The sequence below is a fragment of the Artemia sp. Qi Xiang Cuo genome, chromosome 6 (assembly GCF_049724085.1).
Source record: "Artemia sp. Qi Xiang Cuo chromosome 6, ASM4972408v1, whole genome shotgun sequence".
Lineage (NCBI taxonomy): Eukaryota > Metazoa > Arthropoda > Branchiopoda > Anostraca > Artemiidae > Artemia > Artemia sp. Qi Xiang Cuo.
In genome coordinates this window covers 46,786,816-46,804,142 of record NC_142799.1, presented here as the reverse complement: position 1 = coordinate 46,804,142, position 17,327 = coordinate 46,786,816, and the positions used below count along the sequence as shown (strand labels likewise).

At 37.0% G+C, this 17,327-nt stretch overlaps 1 protein-coding gene across 1 annotated transcript in view; it reads right to left on the bottom strand.

The window, feature by feature from the left end:
• LOC148951293 (transmembrane channel-like protein 3) overlaps window positions 1-6,230 on the bottom strand; it is a 148,244-nt gene extending 142,014 nt beyond the window's left edge. The window contains exon 1 of the mRNA XM_089091054.1: window positions 6,021-6,230. Within this exon, the coding sequence (XP_088947180.1) occupies window positions 6,021-6,230 (210 nt within the window). The remainder of the gene's footprint in view (window positions 1-6,020) is intronic.
• Between the last annotated feature and the right edge of the window lie 11,097 nt (window positions 6,231-17,327).

Genomic DNA, 17,327 nt, shown 5'->3' with positions numbered 1-17,327 from the left:
TGTTAGTTTTTGTGTGTGTGTGTGTAAGTTTTTGTGTGTGTGTGTAAGTTTTTGCGTGTGTGTGTGAGTTTTTGTGTGTGTGTTTGTTTATGTTTTGTGTGTGTGTGTGTGTGTGTGTTTGTAAGTTTTTGTGTGCATGTTAGTTTTTGTGTGCTTTTATGTTTTCGTGTGCATGTGTAAGTTTTTGTGTGTGTGTGTGTGTGTGTGTGTAAGTGTTTGTGTGTGTAAGTTTTTGCGTGTGTGTGTTATTTTTCTTGTGTGTGTGTGTGTGTTAGTTTTGTGTGTGTGTGTGTGTGTGTGCTATTTTTTGTGCGTTTGTGTATGAGTTTTTTTGTGTTCATGTTTGTGTTTGTGTGTGTGTGTGTGTTTTAGTTTTTTTGTGTGTGTTTGTTTAGGCGTGTGTGTGTGTTAGTTTTTTTGTGTGTTTGTTTTTTAGTTTTGTGTGTGTGTGTGTGTGTGTGTGTAAGTTTTTGTGTTCATTTAATTTTTTGTTTGCATTTAATTTTTAGTGTTTGTAATTTTTTTCTTTTTTGTGTAAGTTTTCGTGTGTGTGTGTGTGTGTTAGTTTTGTTTATGTGTGTGTGTGTGTGTGTGTGTGTAAGTTTTTGTGTGTGTGTGTGTTTGAGTTTTTTTTGTTTTAATGTTTAAGTTTTTTTGTGTGTGTGTGTGTGTGTTAGTTTTGGTGTGTGTGTGTGTGTTTTCGTGTGTGTGTGTGTGTGTGTGTAAGTTTTGTTTGTGTGTGTGGGTGTTATTTTTTGTGTGAATTTAATTTTTTGTCTGCATTTAAGTTTTCGTGTGCATGTGTAAGTTTTTGTGTTTGTGTGTGTGTGTAAGTTTTTGTGTGTGTGTGTGTGTAAGTTTTGGCGTGTGTGTGTAAGTTTTCATGTGTGTGTAAGTTTTCGTGTGTGTGTGTGAGTTTTTGTGTGTGTGTAAGTTTTTGTGTGTGTGTAAGTTTTTGTGTGCATGTATGGTGACCGGGGGGAGGACCTTTGGGGCCCAGGGAGGGCATTTGGGGATCCGGAGGCCCTTGAGGAGTGAGTGGTCTGTTGGGAGTCCGGGGGACCTTTGGGAGCCTGGGGGACCTTTGAGGACCGGAGGCTTCCTTCTGGGTTGGGGTAGAGTAAGCGGGGTCCGTTGGGAGCCCTGGGAGCCCGGTGAGGGCCTTGTGGGACTGGGTGATTGGGGGTGGTGCTGGTGGGTACGTTTGGGCACAGATGATGGTCTTTGGGGGGGCTCGGGTCGGGCCGTTGGAGGTTCTGGGGCACTGGGGTTGCCAGGTGGTGCTGAGGGACCGGGAGAGGGCCCTTTGGGGACTGGTGGAGGACCTTTGGGGGCTCGGGTATGGCCTTTTTAGGGTCTGGGGCCCTTTGGGTGCCTGGTGGACCTTTGGGACCGGGAGAGGGGCTTTGGGGACGGGTGGAGGACCTTAGGGGGTCCGGGGGGGCCCTTGAGCACGGAGTGGGCCCTTTGGGGCCCGGTGGGTCCGGTGGGGGTCTGGGGTCCCTGTGGGAGCCCGGTGGACCTTTGGGACCGGGAGAGGGCCTTTGGGGACTGGTGGAGGACCTTTGGGGGTCCGGGGGGGCCCTTGAGCACGGATTGGGCCCTTTGGGGCCCGGTGGGTCCTATGGGGGTCTGGGGTCCCTTTGGGAGCCCGGTGGACCTTTGGGGACCGGGTGAGGGCCTTTGGGAGCCTGGGGGACCTTTGGGGACTGGGTGAGGGTCTTTGGGGGTCCGGGGGGGGGTCCTTTGGAAGCCCAGAGAACCTTTGAGGACCGGTGGCTTCCTTCGGGGTTGTGGTAGGGGGATCGGAACCTTTGGGGTTGGGGTAGAGGACCTCACAACACTGTTCAATTGAAACTTGTGTATTATAACGACCACACTCAAATTCTCTTCCAAAATCTCTTCTAAAATCATCTCTTAAAATGTCTCTAGCTGTTTCGCCGAAATAATTCCATAAAATAGCTAAAACGGTTTCGCCAAAATTATCCCTAAACGGAATTTCAGCATGTTCCTTTTGTTTGGCATCCCTGCGCTGGCTTATTTCAAATTATTTGGAAACCTTTTCGCACGCTAAGATCAAAACGTCTGCTCGGAAACGATTCTCTTGTTAGAAACAACAAATTAATTTCCCTTTCGTGAATCAATTCTCTTTAGAACAACAAATTAATTCCCCTTTCGTGTCAATCAATCAATCATGACATCATGTGTTTTAACTGTTTCTCCTAGACAATTCTCTTTGGAAATGTAAAGACATTAATTAACTTGACGTCATCTGTCAGACATTAATTAACTGTTTCCCGGGAACTCGTAACATTTGGCTTGGAAACAACAATAACAAATACTGTTTCCCGGAAACTCGTAACATCTGGCTTGAACAACAACAAGAAGGAAGTGTCAAAGTTCCTGTTTTTCCATTCTCACTGAAAAAATCCATAAAACCATCAAATAATCAACACACATAACCATCCATGAAAACAGACATAAATGTGACAAACTTTCTGTTTTTTCATTCTCACTGACAAAGTCCATAAAACAGACAAAATTCCTGGTTTTTCAAGTGAGAAAATTCCTGTTTTTTCATTCTCACTGACAAAGTCCATAAACCACGTGGTTCTATGCCCATATAAGGAGTCCCCCCAGGAGTATAAGATAGCTCTCTACTCACAAGCTTTCAACGAAGCAATTCAAACACATATCTTCTGACGCGGCCCAGTGTCGAAGCGAAATAAAATCCAAGATTAAATTTGACAGGATCCATAAATTGAAATCAATGGGGAAAAATTCAGCCACCTAGTGTGATAACTCATACACAATACTAATGCTATAAGCCACCATAATTTCTGTGTAACATTAAATAAAAAAACAAGTTTCTTTAACTGAAAGTTAGGAGCGACATTAAAACTTAAAACAAACAGAAATTATTCCGTATATGAAAAGGGCCGTCCCCTCCTCAACGCCTCGCTATTTACGCTAAAGTTTTTTATTGTTTAAAAAAAATAGAGTTGTGAGAAAGTCAAACTTTAGCGTAAAGAGCGAGGCGTTGAGGAGGGGACAGCCCCTTTCATATACGGAATAATTTTTGTTCGTTTTAAGTTTTAATGTCACTCCTTACTTTCAGTTAAAAAAACTTTTTTTTTAATTTAATTTTTGAACGTTTTTGAATAAATGCAGGTTTTGATCTTGGCTCACAGTACATGAATAATTAAAACAAAATTTTTATATTAATTTACTTTCATTTGGTTAAATGGTTTTCTCGAAACTTGTTTCATTTTATTTACGAACGTTTTTATTAGTAATAAATATACGTAACTTACGAATTAACTTACGTAACGAACTTCTATATTCATATATTTTTAATACTTATATTAGGGGGTTCGCCCCCTAGTCAATACCTTGCTCTTTAAGCTAAAGTACGGATTTTGTTCCAATCCTTTAAAAATAACCGCTTAATCACAAAGGCCGTTAATTAGACTAAATAGCTCTTATGAAAGTACTAAAAAATCTCCAGTTTTAAGAGTGAGGTATTGACTAGGGGGTGAACCCAATCATATATGTAATATTTTCTGTTCGTTTAAAGTTTTGATGTTGCTGCTGTTGCAGTAGAAAAACTTGTTTTTTTATATTTAATGTCTGATCTTTTTTTAAATAATGCTGGGAAGTCCGGCGTCCCCTTCATAGCAATGTCGCTTCCCCCATGAAAACTTCCTTCGTGGAAAGACCCTCCTACATAACCCCCGACCCCAGGCACGTACGCAGGAATTTGTTTCGGGGGGGGGGCAATTTGCTTCGGGGGGGGGGCAAATCCTTCAAACCCATTTTTCTGTGAGAAAAATCTGAAAATTATGGGAAAATGAAAAAAATCGTGAGATTTCGGGGGGGGGGGCGGGAATGGAGGCCCCCTCCCTGCGTGCGTCCCGGACCCACCCCCCCCCCGCACGACCAGGAAAAATCTCCCCTGAAAACGTCTGTACTGTATACTTCCCAATAACCAATACTATATGTTAACATTGGGTAAAGTTCATAACTTTCAGCCCTCCTCCCGGGAACTTCGGGGGATTAAGTCATCCTAAAAGATATACTTATAATATTTTCGAACATGTTGAACGAAATGGCTATCTTAAAATTAGGATCAGGTGACTTTGGGAAAACAATGAGCGTGGGAGGGGGCCTAGTTGCCCTCCATTCTTTCTTGGTCACTTAAAAAGGGCACTAGAACTTTTAATTTCTATTCCAATGAGCCCTCACACGATATTCTAGGACCACTGGGTTGATACGATCACCCCTGGGAAAAAAAAAATAAACACGTACCCGTGATCTTTCTTCTGGCAAAAAATGCAAAATTCCACATTTTTGTAGATAGGAGCTTAAAAACCTCTACAGTAGGGTTCTCTGATACGCTGAATATGATGGTGTGATTTTCATTAAGGTTCTATAACTTTTAAGGGGTCTTTCCCCCTTTTTTCGAAAATCAGCCAAATATTCTCAGGCGCGTAACTTTTGATGGGTAGGATTAAACTTGATGAAACTTATATATTTGAAATCAGCATTAAAATCCAATTCTTTTGATGTATCTATTTGTATCAAAATACCGTTTTCTAGAGTTTCGGTTACTATTGAGCCGGGTCCCAATAACCAATACTATATGTTAACACTGGGTAAAGTTCATAACTTTCAGCCCTCCTCCTGGGGGCTTCGAGGGATTACGTCATCCTAAAAGACATATTTATAATATTTTCGACCATGCTGAACAAAATGGCTATCTCAAAATTTTGGTCGGGTGACTTTGGGAAAAAAATGAGCGTGGGAGGGGGCCTAGTTGCCCTCCATTTTTTTTGGTCACTTAAAAAAGAGCACTAGAACTTTTAATTTCCGTTCCAATGAGCCCTCCCACGATATTCTAGGACCACTGGGTCAATACGATCACCCCTAGGAAAAAAAAACAAAAAAAAAAAAAAAAAAGCATCCGGTTTCTTTCTTCTGGCAAAAAATGTAAAATTACACATTTTTGTAGATAGGAGCTTGGAACCCTTACAGTGGGGTTTTCTGATACGCTGAATATGATGGTATGATTTTCATTAAGGTTCTATAACTTTTAGGGGGTCTTTCCTCCATTTTTCGAAAATTAGCCAAATTTTCTCAGGCGCGTAACTTTTGATAGGTAAAATTAAACTTGATGAAACTTATATATTTGAAATCAGAATTAGAATCTTATTCTTTTGATGTATCTATTGGTATCAAAATTCCGTTTTTTAGAGTTTCGGTTACCATTGAGACGGGTCGCTCCTTACTTACAGTTCGTTACCACGAACTGTTTGATTTAAGCTAGAAAAATTATTACATTTAAAGCGCAACTGAACATAGTTTATGTAAAAGAATTTAAAGCGCAGCTGAATTTATGTATGAGCCCTAAGGGGGGGAGGGAGCTCTCCTTTTACTCTGAAGATGATAGTTGGTTTTGGGTATAATACTTGATTTCGAGTCGCAAATACACTAAATAAGCTCTTTTTCTTGAATTTTTTCTGTGCAAGAGTTTAATTTTTATTTAAAGAGCTGGATTAAAGGAGGTGTTATCCCTCACGTTTTGCTTAGGTTAGGATATGCTTTCAAAACCGAATCAAAATTAAATAGAAAAAAAAACTTATTTCAAATGAAAGTAAAGAGCGACATTCAAACTTAAAACAAACAGAAACTATAAAGTCTGTGGGCGGGGGGGAGGAGGTTTCTCCTTTTCAAACTCTAGCTCCTTATGCTAAAGTTTGACCCTTTGTTTCAACTCTTTAAGAATGACTGATCAAATATAAGTTATGACTGTGTTATTTTACACCATAGATACAATTTTTTTTTTCTCTTATCAAAATGAATCCTCACATACATAGAACATATAAAAACAAATGATACATCAAAATACAAATCAAATATACTTCCCTCTGAGTTTCGTCGTCGACAAGTTACAGGTATCAACGGGAGATTTTAGCAGTAAAAAGCAGGCCTAGTTATTCTTGGAAAAAAAAGAAGCAAACCTGAGGAACAATGACAAATAGTGTAAAACCAACTGCTATAGACACATTTATGCCAAACATCCATCGAAGAAAAACAAAGTAGGAAGCAACAGCAGATCCAAAATAAGACTCGATTTTCTTAATCCTATTATTCCAAGGTATAAGTTGAGATGCAAAATTATCAAAATTGCGTTTGAATTTTCCAAGTTTCTGAAAATTAATAAATGCCATTAATTTGAAGTCTTAACGAGTCGAGTTGAGACAAATTTAAGAGACAAAAGAAAAATGTGTATTTGTTTTTATTAATTTGTTTTTAAATTTCTGAGGCTCTATTATACCCTCATGAAAATGATTAAGTCGATTACTTTTAGCGGTTATTTTCTGTCGGGATTAAAAAGGTGGTATGTACTTCATGTGCCACATGAATAAGACAAAAAATCTCCTTTATTTATTAATACTTGATACTACGTTATTAATACTGAGTGAAATTATCTCAAACTAGCAAACAGCAAGGTTGTAGAGAAAAGAAATAAATCGAAAGATACTATAACATTTGTTGTTGTTTGTTGTATGGGGTTTGACGCGTTCGACCAATAGGTCATTTACGTTCGTATCACTCGATTTATTTGTTCCATCTGTAATCACTAGCTTGCATGGATGTCACTTCAGTCAATATTCACTGAACTTGATCATGTATCACTTATCTTGCTATTGGTAGGGGGTTATTCACCTGCAGGCAAGGGTGTCCTGAGGGGTGGGGGGGTGACCACCCCCCTCCCCCAACTTTTTTGGCATTCGGTAAAATTTTGGCACCGTAGGCGAAAATGTCGGCATAAATTTTGCAATTTTTTTGCAAAATTGTTTCAGGAACAGCAATGTCGTATCTGCAATGTCTCAGGAACAGCTAAGGATATTAAGTCATTTATTGTTTTTGGGGATGTTGTGCTAAATCAAAAGACAAATTTATTGTTTTGGGGGATGTTGTGCTAAATCAAAAGACACTATGTGGAGCTAGTTTGTCAAAAACACTACCTAGTCTTTTTTCTGGGTTAAACAGTACTTTCCGTCCAGTGACACGGTTTTGCTTGATATGAGTCATACCTTTGTCGAAGCAGCGATATCGTAGCCATCAAAGACAATAATGGCGTCTGGATATTTGGTGGAAACGTAGTTCCAGTATCGGTCTAAGATCTCCGAATATTTTCCTTTCTTGTAAAGCAAAGCGCCCCCATCTAAGATGTAGGTGCAATTCAGATTTTCTTTCCTCAATAGTATCAATTTGTGAAAGTTGTCTGATAGATTTTGCTAGCTCTGGTTTATTTGGCTTTCAGAACGTGCGAGAATCATCAAAAAGCGACGCAGGATAGGAGCAAAGTTCATATTTAAATAAAAATTCTATATACATATTAAGTCTTTTGGATATCTTTAGGAGACGCTGAAACAGCAATTAAGGGTCTAAACGGTAGATTTTTGTCCCGTTTTCTTGCTTCGCCGTCATAAGGACTGCCTAATCCTTCTGTTTGAACAAATGCTCCTTCAGATATTTCCCAACTTTTCCGTAAAGAATCTTCTTCTCGACTTCCACTGCTTTGTCGTCGTTCACGTTTTCTGTTGCAGTCATACAGGTAGCAAGGCTTCAAAGCGATAGCAGATCACCCTCTATGACCCAATCTGTAGATAAACCGGCCCAAAATCTGTCTGATCTTCTCACAACGTCTAAGCCTTTTACAAAAGATTGGAAAAGTGTGGGGCTTGTATGTACAAGTCTGTTAATCTGCTGTATGTACAGCCTCGCCGATTTCGTGTAGTTGTTGTGACAAGCTGCTGCGAGGTAAAGGAGTATATCAGAAATGGTTTGCAAATGAAGTTTCCAAAACACCAATTTTCAAGGTGCCAGAAAAAATTGACCTACCTAAAACAGTATTTGCAGTTTAACTTTTGAAAGGATCAGTCAAACAAACTAGGAATTTTCTTTGAAACATGAAGTGTAGATGTCACTCTTACTAATTTTTGTAAAACTTTCACCAAATTCTGTCTGAGTAATTCAGAGTTTCTGGTTGAAACTTGACCCCTATGTGAAACCGGGTTTCACGTGCATTAGAAGCTGGTCGCTTTAGAGTATGAATAACACCAATCTCTTCAGATGCTTTTAACAGCTTCACAAGACATTCTTGTCATACCGTACGTACAATTAAAAAGTTACGGTTATTCCCTGTACATCTCAGTTATTCTAGTAGAGAAGCAACATTTATTGACAATGAAATGCATCTTTACTTTGATGGTTCATAGTAAAACATAGCCATCACGTCCTTTAACTATTTGCTATGCTCCGATTTCACCTAGGCGAAACCTACCTTGGATCTTGAATGTAATTAAATAAAAAAAAGTTTTTTAACTGAAAGTAAGGAGCGATATTAGAACTTAAAACGAACAGAAATTATTCCGTATATGAAAGGGGTTGTCCTCTCCTCAACGCCTCGCTCTTTACGCTAAAGTTTTTTATAGTTTTTAAAAATAGAGTTGTAAGAAAGTAAAACTTTAGCGTAAAGCGCGAGGCGTTGAGGAGGGGACAGCTCCTTTCGTATACGGAATAATTTCTGTCCGTTTTAAGTTTTAATGTCACTCTTTACTTTTAGTTAAAAAACAAATTTTTTATTTAATTTCTGAACGTTTTGAAATTAATTTAGGTTTTGATTTTGGCTCATCATACATGAATAATTAAAACGAAATTTGCATATTAATTTTACTTTTTTGGCTAAATGGCTTTCTAATAATAATAATTAAAATTTCTGTTCGTTTTAAGTTTTGATGTTGCTGCTTACTTTTAATTGAAAAACTTGTTTTTTATTAAATTTCTGATAGTTTTTTAAAATGATGCTGGGAAATCAAGCCACCCCTTCATAGCAATGTCCCATCCTCCATGAAAACTTCCTCCATGGAAAGATCCTCCCATGTACCCCTGACCCACCCACACCCACTACCAGAAAAAATTCCCACTGAAAACGTATGTATACTTCCCAATAACCAACACTATATGTAAACATTGAGCAAAGTTCATAACTTGCAGTCCTTCCCCCGGGGACTTTGGGGGATTAAGTCATCTCAAAGATATAGTTATTATATTTTTCGACCATGCTGAACAAAATGGCTATCTCAAAATTTTTATCGGGTGACTTTAGGGAAAAAATAAGTGTGGGAGGGGGCATAATTGCCCTCTATTTTATTTGGTCACTTAAAAAGGGCACTAGAACTTTTAATTTCCGTTCGAAAGAGCTCTCCCGCAGCATTCTAGGATCACTGGTCGATGCGATCACCCCTGTAAAAAAAAAAAAAAAAAAAAAAACAAAAAAACATGCATCCGTGATCTTTCTTCTGGAAAAAAATACAAATTCCACATTTTTGCAGATAAGAGCTTGAAACCTCTAGCTCTTGCTCCTAGGAGCGTAACTTTTGATGGGTAGAACTAAACTTGATGAAATATATATTTGAAATTTATATTTGAACATATATTTGAAATCTTATCTATTTGAAATCAGCATAAAAATCTGATTCTTTTGATGTATCTATTGGTATCAAAATTCCGTTTTTTTTTACTATTGAGCCCGGTCGCTCCTTACTTAGAGTTCATTACCACGAACAGTTTGACTACAAAGTTAATTAGAAGCCAAAATTGATCAGTAAAGGGCTCAGCACACGTAGCTGATTTCGGGAACTAATTTCAGTATCAGGGGACAAACGGTAGCGGTAAGAAAAATTGGTTGAAAGAAAAATTTATTGCGCGAGATTTTCAAAACAAAAAATCATGGACACAATTAGTCAACTAAAGTTATTAATAGTTGCATGATTGATCTCAGCTTAGTTCTCACTTTAGTTCTCAGTTCAGTAGCGGGGTCTTTCACCAGGGACATCTCTGGCTGACTATTTAGCTGTATCCCTATTTTGTTTTGAGATGATCATGTTGAAAATCGGCGCTGATTTTGTAAATTGGCACCGAAAACTAAAAAAATTTCAAGCTCAAATCGACACCGATTTCTTTTAAAATCTGCGCTGACTTGGAAATCAGTTCCTGAAATCAGCTACGTGTGCCCAGCCCTTAAGCGTACTGCTTGCATGTTCTTTCAAACTTGAATGTCGGCAAAATGGATAAGCTTGTTATTGCGCATCACTGCATTTATTGAATAATTTGTCACCGAGAGTGTTGAAGAACATTACAAATGCGGTACAATTTTGAGATATGCACAAAATTGTTTATTTGATTGGGTGTGCCTGGGGAGGGGAAAAAATATGCATGCAACTAGTACACTACTTTTTCGTAGCATTTCGGCATAGGGAGTATAAATTTTCTCTGCGTGGATCCGGCTTCGTGTAATATCCAACGTATATTAATACGCGCTTTACCTCGTGTTTTTGTGTGTGAATGTGGAGGGAGCAAACGATTCAGGGATGGTCAAAACACAGAAATGAGTTCATATTCGTCATCTTGGTCTATGTACCATATTTTCCTATCAAAGACTTTTTAAAAGTCCAGGATATTTTTTTTTTAAGTCGTCATTATTAGAAAAAAAGACAAAAAACGTCAGCTTTGCCTCGACCGATTTTTGCCGATTTCTTATATGCTGTAAAGATTTTTTTTCGGTTAGAATGATACCAAGATAAAAAATATAGCGATTTATTGAGGTAACCCATAAACTTAATTTAGATGGACTGCACAATAAATAAAAAAACTATGTGCATTCAGGTTATCGAAAGCGTGTGTCTACAATATGTTAGAAATGGCTGATATGACACTTTCTTTGCAAACATTTCCACGTTTACATTCTTTAATGATCAAAACTAAGCAAATCAGAGTTAACAATAAAACCATTACCAACATTCATAAAATATTTCCTGATCTCATTAGATGTGTTTGAAAACGTTAAAAAAACTTATAAATCAAACGTGAGAAACAGGCTAACTTCATAGCAGAATACATGGTCTTTAGATAAAATTCATTGCCATCATTGTAGGAAGCCAAAATGGTTGATCAAAAATTTACATGTTTGAGGTGACATATCTATCATATTAAAGTGACTTAAATATAATTAGGATACCTCTTATGCTAATAGATACAATTTCCTTCATTTAACTGACTAGATTGGTATTGTTTTAGCTTACAACCATAATTAAGCATATTCATAACTCTCATTTTACCAAATCTGACTTGTCAGTCACAGTTTTATAAATAATCGAGATGACATATCTGTCAAATAAGATACATTCATTGAACATCTTATGCTAATATACGTGATCTATTTTATTCAACTGACCAGATTGACAATGTTTCAGCTTACGCAGACATACTTAAGCATATTCATAGCCATTGTGTTAGCAAATCAAACTTGTCAATCACAAGTTTGTTAGATCATCGAGGTGACATATCTGTCAAATTAGATACAATCATTGGGCATCTTTTACTGATATATTCAAATACTTAATTTAATTGAGTAGATTTACTCATTTTTGCTGACACATCGTTCTCTGGAACAGCCAAGAACCAAATTTAACAAGGCAAAGCCACAATAAAAACCATAAATTCTTCTAATAAAATATATTCTGCTCTCGATGGTAATCTCTTAAATCGGTAACGAAACTTAGATATCAAATTTGAGAAATTAACTGACTCCATATCACATTACAGATTCTTTAGATGATATTGATAGCCATAATTTTAGCAAATCAAACTTTTCAATTACAATTTTAGACAATTGAGATGATGTGTGGATGTTAGTTTCTTCGTTTATGGATTAAACATAGGGAATCATGTTTGAGGGGATAGCTTGTTATGTTTTTTTTTATGAATTGAATTTTATTATGGTTGGTGTTTGTCGGTTAAAACGTTGGACCTTGGTGTGTTTCTCTTGTCTTTGTTATTTAATATTTATACTATTGAAAGTTGTAAATTGTTCCTGGGCTTTGTTTTCTAGCCTATGTTTTGTGCTGCTATATTGCCCGCAGGCATTTTGCAATAAATCTTATCTTATCTTTTACACTAGAGTTATTTAGAAAAAATCAAAAGACATTTTATTCTAGTATATGTAATTTACCCTTTTTAGTCTAACTGACTAGATTTAGAAGTTTTAGCTGATGTTAACGAAAATATTACCTAATTTTATAAGAATTTTTACTTTTATTATAAAAATATTGGCTAGTATCAACAAATTTTGGTGATACTAGCCAATCATATATTATCCAAATTTTGCTCTTTAATATGAAAATCTTGCTTGGTATTATCAAAACTTTGCCGAGTATCGTCAAATATTTTCTGGTATTGTCAAAATCTTGCCTGGCATTATCATAATCTTGCTTGGTATATTCAAAAGCTTGTCTGCTATTACCAAAATATTTCCTATTACAATCAAAATCTTGTATGGTATTGACAAACTCTCACGTGTTAGTATCAAAATCTTGCCTCATATTAACAAAATCTTGCTTATTTATTGTCAAAATCTTAACCGGTATTCTCAAAATCTTGTCTGGTATTGTCAAAATCTTATTCCTGGTATTATCAAAATATTGTATTATTTTATTAAAATCTTGATAAAATGAACTAATGAATTGAACTAGTGAACTAATGATTGAACTAAAGACCAAAATCTTGCTCGATTTCTTACCTAACTTTACCAATGCCTTGTTTGGCATTGTCAAGATCTGGTGTAGGCTACTAATATCAAAATCTTTCCTCGAATTATTAAAATTTGTCTTGGTATTGTCAAAAAATTTCTTATAATTATCAAAATATTATCTGGTGTTATCGAAATCTTCCTTGCTACATTTGAAATCAAACAGTTCGTGGTAACGAACTGTAAGTAAGGAGCGACCCGGCTCAATGGTAACCGAAACTCTAGAAAACGGGTTTTTGATACCAATAGATATATCAAAAGAATTAAATTTCAATGCTGGTTTCAAATATATAATTTTCATTAAGTTTAGTGCTACCCATCAAAAGTTACGCGCCTGAGAAAATTTGGCTGATTTTCAAAAAAAGGGGGAAAGACCCCCTAAAAGTTATAGAAACTTAATGAAAATCACACCATCATATTCAGCTTATCATAGAACCCTACTGTAGAGGTTTAAAGCTCCTAACTAAAAAAAGGTGGAATTTTCCATTTTTTGCCATAATAAAGATCACGGATGCGTGTTTATTTGTTTTTTTTTTTTTTGTTTTTTTTTCCCCCGGAGTGTTTGTATCGACCCAGTGGTCCTAGAATATCGTGGGAGGGCTCATTGGAATGGAAATTAAAAGTTCTAGTGTCCTTTTTAAGTGACAAAAAAATATGGAGGGCAACTAGGCCCCCTCCCACGCTCATTTTTTTCCCCAAGTCACCCGATCAAAATTCTGAGATTGCCATTTTGTTCAGCATGGTCGAAAATATGAAAAATATGTCTTTTAGGATGACTTGATCCCCCAAAGTCCCCAGGGGGAGGGCTTAAAGTTATTAACTTTACTCAATGTTAACATATAGTATTGGTTTTTGGTAAGTATACAGAATTTTTCCGAGGAGATTTTTTCGTGTCGGTGGGGGACGGAGCGGGGTGGGGGCTATATGGTAGGATCTTTCCATGACGGGCGTTTTCTTGGGGGAAGGGAAATTGCCATGACGGGGGCGCCGGACTTGCCAGCATTATTTATTGGTTATTGGGAAGTATACAACCATTTTCTGGAAGTTTTTTTTCTGGTGGGGGGGGGGATAGAGGAGGGGATTACTCTGGAGAATATTTCCGTGGAGGATGTTTCTTTGGGGTAAGGGACATTTCTATGAAGGGGGCGCCGGATTTCCAAGCATTATTTAAGAACCGATCAGAAGTTAAATAAAAAAAACAAGTTTTTTCAACTGAAATGTAAGAAGGAATATTAGAACTTAAAACGAACAGAAATTATAACGTATGTCAGGGGGTTCTCCCCCAAGTCAATACCTCGCTCTTTACGCTACAGTTTTTTTTTAGTGCTTTAAAAATATCGATCTATTAGAATTAAACAGCCTTTGTGATTCAGGGGTTTGTGAATAAAAAATTTTTTTAACTTTTAACGTAAAGAGCGTGGTATTGACTAAGGGGAGAACCCCTTCATATAAGTAATAACATATACGTAATAAAAAAAAAAAATAAGAAAACAAGCGATACGGCTCACTAGTAATCGAAACTTTTAAAAACGAAATTTTGATGTCAATAAATGTATCAAAAGAATGTGTTTATAATGCTGATCCTAAATATATAAATTTTATTAAGTTTAGTATTACTCATCAAAGGCTACGAGCCTGAGAAAATTTACTCGATTTTTTAAAGAGGGGGAAACATCCCCTACAAGTGAAAGAATTTTAATGAAAATCACACCGTCAGATTCAGCGTATCAGAAAACCCTATTACATAGGTTTCAAGCTCATATCTGCAAAAATCTGCAACTTTGTATTTTTTGCCAGAAGAAAAATATACGAATATAGAAGTTAGTTACGTAAGTTAATTTGTAAAGACATCCATTTAGTAAAAGAAAAGTAAAATTTTTATGCAAATAAAAGCTGCATTAACTAAAAAACGATCAGAAATTAAATAAAAAAACAAGTTTTTTAAACTGAAAGTAAGGAGCGACATTAAAACTTAAAACGAACAGAAATTATTCCGTATATGAAAGGGGCTGTCCCCTCCTCAACGCCTCGCTCTTTACGCTAAAGTTTGACTCTGTCTCACAACTTTATTTTTTAAAACAATAAAAAACTTTAGCGTAAAGAGCGAGGCGTTGAGGAGGGGACAGCCCCTTTCATATACGGAATAATTTCTGTTCGTTTTAAGTTTTAATGTCGCTCCTTACTTTCAGTTTAAAAAACTTGTTTTTTTTATTTAATTTGTATCAAAATCTTGCATGTTATTGTCAAAAGTTTGCCTGGCATTATCAAAATCTTGCTTTGTATGGACAAAATCTTGTCTTGTACTATCGAAATCTTGCCTAGTATTATCAAAATCGTGCTTAATTTATCAAAATCTTGTCTGTTATTACCAGTCTTACCTGGTATTATCAATATTTTGGCTTGCCTTATCAATACATTGTTGAATATTGCCAATATCTTGTCTAATATCATCGTAATCCTGCCTAGGAGTAGAGGAGGGGGTGCTACTCGTGACAGGACCACGTGGTTTATGGTTTTCTAAGTGAGAATTAAAAAACAGGAATTTTCTCACTTGAAAAACCATGAATTTTGTCACATTTATGGTTGTTTTCATGGATGGATATGTGTGTTGTTCGATTTATTTGATGTTTTTCTCGGATGTCAACATCAAATTATGGATGTTTTATGGTTTTTGTCAGTGAGAATTTGAAAAACATGAATTTTCTCACATTTTTGTATGTTTTTATGGTTTTGTCAGTGAGAATTTGAAAAAACAGGAACTTTCTCACTGAGAAAACCATAAACCACGTGGTCCTGTCAGCATTTTTAATGCTGAAGGGGCACCATATATGGGCATGGAATCCCCTGGGAAATTGATTGCATAATCGATTGGGAATTTGGAACACCTGTGCTGTCGACCTCAATTCACCTATTGTGAATCAATAATTCCCCTTAGAAACAACAAATTAATTTCCCCTTCTTGACAGATCAATCAATCAATGACATCATCTGTCAGACTTTAAAAATTTCCGCCTAGAAACATTTCACCAGGAATAGATCCATATCATTAATGTCTTTGCCTCGGGAACAACTCTTTTGGTCGAACTCCAAAGGATATTAATAACCAAAGGCCATGGAAACAATTAGGCAAGAAATATCTTAGCGATGAATTGTTTTAGCGCGCGAGAAGGTTTCCTATTAATTTGAAATGCGTTAGCACAGAGATGCCAATAACAAAGGAACACGCTGAATTTACGTTTAGTGATTATTTGGGCGAAACCGTTTTAGACAGGTTATGGAACTATTTCGGCGAAACAGATAGAGACATTTTAAAAGAAGATTTTTGAAGAGATTTTGGAGGAGGTTTTGAGTGTGGTCGTTATAATACACAAGTTTCATTTGAACAGTGTTGTGAGGTCCTCTAACCCAACCCCAAAGGGTTCCGATCCTCCTACCCCAACCCCGAAGGAAGCCCCCGGTCCTCAAAGCCCCCAAGCTCCCAAAGGGCCACCGGCGCCCCCAAAAGCCCACCCCGACCCCCAAAGGCCATCCCCAGGCCCCAAATGTCCCCCAGGCCCCCAACTGGCCCCCCGGCCCCCCAAAGGTCCACCCTGTGCCCCAAAGGTCCGCCTCCGGTCCCCCAAGGTCCCTCGAGCACCCAAAGGGCCACCGGTGCCCCCAAGGCCAACCACCCGTCCCCAGGCGCCCCCAAGGCCCACCCAGACCCCCAAATGCCATCTCCGGACCCCAAAGCCCATCCCAGTAGTGTTTGGTTGTGGTTTACCTTGTCACAGTTACATTTTCTTGATTTTTCAAAGTTCATTCTGAATTTCTTTCCTTGAAATGCAAGAGTTGGAATATTTCAGTAGCGTTCGGTTGTGGTTTACCTTGTTACAGTTACATTTTCTTGATTTTTCAAAGTTCATTCTGAATTTCTTTCGTTGAAATGCAAGAGTTGGAATATTTCAGTAGCGTTCGGTTGTGGTTTACCTTGTCACAGTTACATTTTCTTGATTTTTCAAAGTTCATTCTGAATTTCATTTGTTGAAATACAAGAGTTTGAATATTTCAGTAGTGTATGGTTGTGGTTTACCTTGTCACAGTTACATTTTCTTGATTTTTAAAAGATCATTTAGAATTTCTTTCTTTGAAATGCAAGAGTTGCAATATTTCAGTAGTGTTTTGTTGTGGTTTACCTTGTCACAGTTACATTATCTTGATTTTTCAAAGTTCATTTTGAATTTCTTTTGTTGAAATGCAAGAGTTGGAATATTTCAGTAGCGTTAAGTTGTGGTTTACCTTGTCAAAGTTACATTTTCTTGATTTTTCAACGCTCATTTTGAATTTCCTTTGTTGAAATGCAAGAGTTGGAATATTTCAGTAGTGTTTGGTTGTGGTTTACCTTGTCACAGTTACATTTTCTTGATTTTTCAAAGATCATTTTGAATTTCCTTTGTTGAAATGCAAGAGTTGGACTATTTCAGTAGTGTTTGGTTGTGGTTTATCTTGTCACAGTTACATTTTCTTGATTTTTCAAAGTTCATTTTGAATTTCGTTCGTTGAAATGCAAGACTTGTAATATTTCAGTAGTGTTTGTTTTTGGTTTACCTTGTCACAGTTACATTTTCTTGATTTTTCAAACTTCATTTTGAATTTCCTTTGTTGAAATGCAAGAGTTGGACTATTTCAG